Source organism: Leguminivora glycinivorella, chromosome 17 (genome assembly GCF_023078275.1).
Source record: "Leguminivora glycinivorella isolate SPB_JAAS2020 chromosome 17, LegGlyc_1.1, whole genome shotgun sequence".
NCBI classification, from domain to species: Eukaryota; Metazoa; Arthropoda; class Insecta; order Lepidoptera; family Tortricidae; genus Leguminivora; species Leguminivora glycinivorella.
In genome coordinates, this window is record NC_062987.1 from 4,403,476 (window position 1) to 4,411,984 (window position 8,509).

Below are 8,509 nucleotides of genomic sequence, written 5' to 3' on the forward strand. Positions count from 1 at the left end.
CTATCACGTAGCGCATCTCTAGTGGAAATAAGGTACCCTAAAGGGCCAGCAACGCGCATGTGGAGGCTCTAGAGTGGCAGGCGTCATAGGCTACCGTAACTGCTTATCACCAGGCGGATCGTACCCGTATTTTTACCATGGTATGGTACATATGAAAAAAATTACATTGCTGAAATGTATGTTTTAATTACTTCCTTTCATAAAATTTATGATTTTAATCATTTTTATTTTACTAAAATAGTGAAAAATATTTATATTTTTGCTAAACATCAACGCTATAAAAAAATTTTGCCGCCTAATTCCCCATAAGTTGATACCAGAGACGATTTTTAAATTTTAGGTTTTTTTTTCATAGTAATTTTTCATACAACTCGAAAAAACGCATTTTGCATAAATATATTTTACTATATTTTTAGTATGTCAAAAAGACACACACAAAAAACTAAAAAAACCAAACTTCGGTTCTGTGGGAATTATTATGACCCCTCCCATACAAATGCTCGTAATACAACTCCTCTACTATTAGTAACTTTGTTAGGTTTAAGGGGCCAGAAAAGTGGGTGTGATGTCAAGTTTTCGTTCGAGTCGAAAAGCAAGATGTCTTTGAGATCTCATGATTCAATTTTTTTATCGCTACAAGCACCTACTTATCTTCGAAACGAATTTAAGCATTTTATAGACATCGTTTTTACCACATTATGAGGAATAGGGAAAATTCGACGCTGAATCATTTGGTTCTATTCCCTATTTGCAGTAAGAATAGTAATTTAATATGGAACCCAAATAAATATGGAACCAAATAACCTTTAATGTTAAAATAATAGTTATTAAATTGATTCAACATTTACCTTTAGATCCGATATCGGATCTAAGAATTTCAATGGAAACAATCCAAGATGGCGCCTGTAATGTATGGGATGTCGATCCGACATCCGATATCGGATCGGATAATGTGAAGACGCACTTACAAGTGCCACTGATCATAGATAGTGATATATGACAATAAATTCGACACATTTAAAATTCACTCCCACCCATTATGATAAGATTTAAATTCGCGTGATATAAAATAGCCGTGACTTAGCACTTAATTTGATCTAAGATCGCCGCTACCGATTTAATATCACCTGATTATTTTACTGAAAGGTGTTTACTTTGTAGTATCTGATTTGAAATCTATTAATTTATAACTTACTGCACGTTTGACCTCAAAAAGGTAGTAAAATGTTTATGACTAACATAGTCCGCTATCAGAATAGACTGAAACGTGCGATTGCGAATATCTTAACTAGCTTTAATGGGTTCCCCGGCTGCATTGTAATGCACGGTGCTATTGAAGTTTTATAGCAGCGTGCAAAGAAGGCTTGGTTGTGTATGCAGTAATGTGAAACTCATGGCTAGTTACACTTATCGCTTCGAGAACAACCAGTATATACTTGGTCTATTCTTCTGACGACTGCATGGGTTCCAACATTTTCTACAACCTGGCAAAAAAGAAATTAAATTAAAAAGTGGCAACATCGTAGTAGGTATTGTCCCTTTCAAATAAACAGAAGAGAGGAAACGGAAAAATACTAAGATGTTGCCACTTTTTAATTTGTAACCTACTTATTTTTCGGCAGGCTGTAACTTAAATTGAACTCTGGTAACTTAAATTGAAACTTAATTGGAGCATATTGACTGTAATGGCAATGGCTATATTAACCAGGTTGCCAGTCAGTGAACATTTCTATATAAAATGTTACAAAGCTTTATTCTATTTTACCTACTAAATAATTAAATTGGTTCTTAGAGGCAATGCACTTGGCAAGCTAATTAAATAACCGCCGCTACGTGTGAATTCACTTCCTCGATAGTACGTGGTTGTAAAATTTACTATGGCGTCGGAATAATTATTTAGATACCTACAATATTTACCTGTTACCTCATTTATTCGCACATTAGTATTCAAATCTCTTATAGGATCTTTGAATCGAAACAAGGACATACAATTAGTTTTTGTGCATAAGATTGTTTGGGAGTATGTTCGGAGGAATTGCTGATCACACAGAGTGCTTGGCGCAACATTATTTGATAAAATGCTTATAATTTTAATAACTTTCAAACAAGCTGAAAATGTACCTATACATTGTATACTTGTATACCTGCTTATTTTTGTATGGAACAGATCTGCTAAATGTATCTCTAGGTATGTACTTTTTTCGAATTTTTCCTAATAATATTTTCTTTTCTACGTAGCTCACCCCCGAAGACGAGGAAAGGCGGCGGCGGCGAAGAGAGAGGAACAAAATCGCAGCCACCAAGTGCAGACTGAAGAAACGGGAACGCACCGTGAATCTGGTCTCTGAGAGCGAGGTGCTTGAGAATCAGAACATCGACCTGAAGGCGCAGTTGAAGGTACATACCAATATTTTAGAAACCGAAGACGCTTGTTTTGAAGAAACTCCATCTTTTGAGTGTTGACTGTTGAAATCTAGTCACAGTGAAAAAAAGTCGCTGCTCAGTTGTGCCAACATAACGCCATACAAGTAGAGTTGTCTAGACGCCGACGATTAGAGATGCTAGTGGGTAGTGGGATTTCTGCCTTATAGCTGGATATTAGGTCTTTGACATTCATGACAAGAATGTCCGAAAACGACGATTGTCATCTTTTAACCTACCTGTGTTACTTTGAGCGAATTCGTAGAATTATACGCATTTGTCGAAGACGATATACCTATGTCTATGGACGTGGACTTTGACTTCACAGCCGAAGGGCATTTGCCATTTATCACCTCAAATGCCCAAACACGTTGTGTTATGGCTCAAGTCGTTAAGATAAGCCGAGATTAGGCTGAACGTAAGCAGGGAGATTATGTGGATATTTACTTGGCCTGATCACTTATTTTAAAAACACAGCTATTTGGTAGGTTCTACTTAGATGTTTGTAGGTATAGGTATATCTAATAGTAGGCTCACGACAATACTGATTCACAGCAGAATCGCTATGCTCTACACATAATGTATTTACTAACGATTAAAGTTAAGAAAGCGAAGATGTTTAACTTTGTTTAAAATTGCAACCTTAATATTTTCAGGAACTTGAAGTGGAGAGGCGGCAGCTCCTGGAGATGCTCAACGTCCACAAGGCCTCGTGCGTCAAGAACGGAGCGCGGGCCTCTCCCACCAACCCCAACTACAACGTGATCCGGTACGACTCCAACACATTCCCCGCCTTCGAGCAGAGCCCCTACATCCGCCCCGAGTCCGCCAACATCCTCGCCTCGGCCACCAGCTTCCCCGGAGAAATAGAACCCATCGCCTCCATCGAGCCCCTCTACATGTCGCAGATCATCGAGGGCGACTACACGCGGCCCGACAGCGTGCTCAGCCTGCAGACCAACCCGGACACGCCGTTCGTCACGACGGACGGCTTCATATCCAAGAGCACGAACCTCCTGGTGCCGATCGAGTCCGAGCAGGAGTACTACGACCCCGAGCCCAACTACAGCCTGAGCGCGCAGCAGTGCCACACCTACCCCGCCACCGTGCCCGACTCGCAGACCAAACTCAACAACGGCCTCAACGACGGCTGCCTCGTCTAACCTCTCACGAGTATACGTATGTTTAAGCATTGAGAAATTCGGAATAGAGCGTCATCACCGTTGCAACTTTTACTTCACTTTATTTTTGTGTCCAATGTGATAATTTTTCATAACTTTGTCTTAGAAGTGAAGTAAAAGCTGCCCTTTTTCGTATTATATAGAAATTTAAGCTAAAGCAGGGATGGGAGGTATATTTCGAAACGAAGTCGTATGTCTACTGTGTAGAACAACAGCGTAGATTAGTATGGTGCCTGTATCGCGTATGACGAGTGAAACTAAAGGATATTGGCGACAGATTACTCCGTATAGGTAGGTATCAACATTTTCATTTCAAATATTTCGACGTTATCACCATTTATTTATGTTATGTTTATTTTATTCCGCGTTGTGAAATAATAAAATTATTGCTTAACACTTCAATAGGAACTGTGAAACAGTCGATAGGTAGGTACCCCCTATTTTATTTTTACCTAGATGTTTAACTCTTAACATATGATTAGGTACCACTCTCGGTTATTTTTTTTAAGTTAAATAATTTTGCTTTGATCTGTTTAACGATAAGTTTACTGGCTGAGATGAGATCTGATTATGTGGTGCAATATGAGAAAATGAGATTAACTGAAAGCATCTCACGATGAAAAATTCTGCACGTTTTAAATTATTTATATTTTGTTCATTAAAGTTATTAATGAAATATCTTGCACAAAAGAAAGATATGGCCTAAAATATTAAAACATCACATTAAACTATTTTATCTTCCAATAGGTAATAGAATTACAAATACCTCCCGTTGATATTCCGAAAGTATATTGTATCGTTGCTAAAATATATTCACAGATTATTAACGAATAGATTTATAAAGATGAAAACTTACATGATTTATATAAGTAGATAAGTGTTGTAGCTATACAAAAATAATATTAGCGTGTAAGGTGCTTTAATACAAAATACAAGTGATAGGATGTAAATAAGGCAAAGAAAATAAATGGCTTAATAAATAAGGCATCGAATAATATGTATCTAGTATATATTCTTATATTTATAATAAAACCCTCATATGAAATCTTTTCTTACTGTTATGTATTTCAGAAATTTCAGGAAATGACGAGAAATTCAAAGATTCAGTTTTTTATTTCATTCTGGCCAGCTATGACTAAACCACAGTGGAAGAGAAGTCTTAGAAACCCTGTTGTGCATTTTCAGTGAGCTAACTAAAACAAAAAGGTTTTTACGTTCAGACAGATTATGCAGAACAATATGAACCTGTAATTAAATTTAGCTACACGAACTTCTAAAGTTGCAAAATAGTAATGACAAGAAGATCGTAGTATGTTAAAAAAAAAACATTCAGTCGAATTGAGAACCTCCTCCTTTTTTTTGAAGTCCGTTAATACATATAAAAATTAGGTATGCACAAACAAGATTACTTTCAACAACTTTGTTATGGAATTTAACTCAAATTTTAAAAAACCGAAAGTGTTAATTTTTCTTCACATTTTAAAAACTGCTGTCAGGTTTTAAGTAAGGCCTTGACTTACAGTGTAGCGAATACGAGCCTTATTCTCTGTACAAAATTCGTATCTACATGCTAAAATTTATTAATAATATGGTGCCTTTTATTTAACACACTCAGAAATAAATATTACCGTTTTGTTGTAAAATACGAATGTTATATTTTTGTACGATTTTACCATATTAAGCGATAAATGCGATTGTATCTGGGCTACTATTTGTTCAAAAAAAAATTGAACGTCATGCCTTTTGTGTGTGACACGTTATTGTGAACCTAGTCGTAACGCACGAAGACTGATATTGCGTTGAGTTACGTTACGTGCGTTAGTTGACGTCTTCGGCAACCAAAGGGTTAGAGAATTAATGAACCACAACTAGTCACTTTTAGAAGACTTCATGAGATGTCTAAAGTATTAATTGTGTGAGCAGCCAGAGGTGTGTTGTAGATATGCGTCGAAGTTTATAATTTACAAACATAGGTAGGTTACTTACCTACTTATTATTATAGTCCGCAAAGTACAGAATTTGTACCGTGGAAATTCTGCACTATGTGCGTTTGCCTCTTGACACACGATTCTTTCTCGTTAAAATAGAATGGGTAGTAAGGTTCTAACTTCAGTGTGCGTAGACGAATGCACAAACACTTCACAAAACGCTTGCGAATCGTGAGCAAATCGTCAAGCATGGGCATTCGGCTACGCACACAGAAACACTTATGATACCTCATAATAACACAATAAATATTGTTTAACCCTTTGGATGATAAGAACGCCTAAAGCCGTCATGGAATTTTCATGTTTTCATGTAAAGTTCGTGTGTGACACACGTTTCTGAAAATGACGTGACTACAGTCTGACCAAAAAGAGTATTTAAGTGGCAACAATGTAGCGTCACCCCTTTCAAATCAATATCTATTGTGTGAGACGACACTACGATGTGGCCACTTTAATTTTTACTCTTTTTGGTCAGACTGTACTGACGTTCAAATGGTAAAGTTTCGTTAACGTGCATACAAATGTAATTTTAATGTTCTAAGTTTATTGTAGCTCAGATACATGGTATTGCAGACCAATATAGCAGTGCCTTTCGCGTATGAACCAGTGCCCCTAGTCTTTGGCGTCCGAAAGCCAAGTCGCGCAAGCATTTATTTTTATATTGTTGGTAATACAAATACATTGTGATAAATAACTTAAGCGTAGGTACACGCAAAAATACCTATTTATTGACAGCACAATTTTTAAGGGAATGTTATGGAATTATGATTTTTCTTGTTTAACAGGAATGTTATTTAGTGAAATGCAATGAGCTTGAAATCAGCTGGTTTATAAATTCGCAATTTTCTGTATTATATTATTATTGGCATTTTTTCCTCGATTTTACACATTTTTACATTAAATATATTATTTCGTCGCTGTCACATTTGGTTTATAAAAATTATAAAATTTTGTATAACTACCTAAGCTCATTGCATAGTAGAAGTGTGGAGGTACCGTCACAGTAATCTTAGAAATAAGATTATTTTTAGAGGGTATAGTAGTGTGTAAGAAAGCTTTCTGTCTAAGCAACGAGTCGGTTAAGTTTTTAACATTATTAACATGCAGATAAAGTTCAAAATGGTAACCGCTGTTGCTATACTGTACCGCGTTTTTCAGTTACTAAAATATCTGTCTGAATAGCCGTGCTATGAAGACATGCCTCGGCCGAGGCAGGGCGTGCGTTTTTCTTAGCCGAGGCACGTCTACATTTGACGTTTGCCGAGCACATTGCCTCGCTCGGTCTGTGTGGACCCGGCTTTAGGTCAAATTCAGAACAGATAATTTGGTAGGTACATTAAATTTACTCTTTGATATACAAGTATAAAAGTACCTACTTTTTCATGAATTTTGGTTGTTATGTAACTGCTAGTATTACACCTTATTTAAGAGTTATTGTTGTACTCGTAATATAGATGTATCTATTTATATTCGTTACTATTAATAGTTCTTGCATTTTGATCTATCGAGTAACCCGTTACAGATGTGGTGCATAATGTTGATTTACAGAAACGTACGAACAAGTCATGCTGATTTAGTCATTCTGTTCTTAAAGACCGAGGTTGTAAATATGAACGTCTCGGAAAATACAATGGTAAATCAAAGATGCATAATCTTACTTTACTGCACTAAGTTTTATATTAAAGGACAAAAATGGAATATTTTCGTTTCCGGATATTTCCTTTAAAGTATCAATGGCGGACGTTTCCGCTTAAAAATTGACTTACTACACTACATGTCTACCTATAAGAGCCCACTTACACGGTGCAAGAACTCGCATGCGAGTTTCAGTTCTGCGCTTTTTGACGAGCTGAAACGTATAGGTAACGCCTACGAGTTCGCGCGGTGTCAATGGACTCTACAACGATGGCTAGAATTATCGTATTGAAATGAAAGAACTATAAGTATCATACCATTTATAACTATTTTATACATCTTTTTATGTCTATTAAATCTTTATTATGCTTCTATTTAACTCAGATGGAATAAAGTACTTGTTTTAAGGATAATTGTGAGCGAGTTTAGTAAAACGTCCCACTTTTGTCGATTGCTATAAAGCCGATGTGTCAGTTTATTCAAATCTATAGCAAATCTCGGGTTTATGGTTAGCGACAAAGTGGGACGTTTTACTAAACACTATCACATATTTTTGTAATATATGTAACATCAGATAAACGTACACATTTGGTACTACATGTCACAAAGTGATTCTCATAATAAACTCAAGACACGTTGTTGAGACATTTTAACGCAGTTGTGAAATGTATCTAGTTAGGTTTTGTAAGTGTTGTAAACATCACTTGTACCTGCTTCTTTAAACAATATGACAGACAAAGCAAAATTATTGTGCTTACAAATATTAAAAAATAAATCATATATTGCATACTTTCATGTTTTACTAGTTTTATCACCCTTTTCCCTAATGACAGCTGCAGGGGATACTAAAGTACGCCGTGCCTTAAAACCCGAACAAAATTTTAAGAAAGACTAACAAAGATAGTAAAAAACAAACAACTTGAACTAGATTGATATATTTTAATATCACAATAAAGGCTTCTAGAACAATTATCAAGTCTTACTGCTATATGTACAAGCGCTAATACAGCCATCTTGACATACGTTAAATTAAACAATTGATACTACTTGAATTATGACATGGCAAAAAATAAACACATCTATTCGTTTATTAATTACAATGCATTCATGAATTAAACAAGTGATAGAGTTTGGCCGAAGAGACCTCATATTTTAACCTTATTGGTTTTTACATTTTAGGAAAGGATCTGTAACATATCCCAAAAGAAATAAAGTAATTTTTTGTTCAAAGTTGCATTTTATCCACAAGACTGCAAAGTAATTTACATATAAATTTAAAATTAA

The 8,509-nt window shown here is 35.8% G+C and overlaps 1 protein-coding gene across 2 annotated transcripts in view; it reads left to right on the forward strand.

Annotated features, from left to right (window-relative positions):
• LOC125235653 (activating transcription factor 3) overlaps positions 1–8,014 on the forward strand; it is a 94,457-nt gene extending 86,443 nt beyond the window's left edge. For both annotated transcript variants that reach the window (XM_048142260.1, XM_048142261.1), the window contains exons 5-6: positions 2,239–2,397; positions 3,078–8,014. In XM_048142260.1, coding sequence (XP_047998217.1) covers positions 2,239–2,397; positions 3,078–3,584 — 666 coding nt within the window. In that variant the 3' untranslated portion in view covers positions 3,585–8,014. The remainder of the gene's footprint in view (positions 1–2,238; positions 2,398–3,077) is intronic.
• The last annotated feature ends 495 nt before the right edge of the window (positions 8,015–8,509 follow it).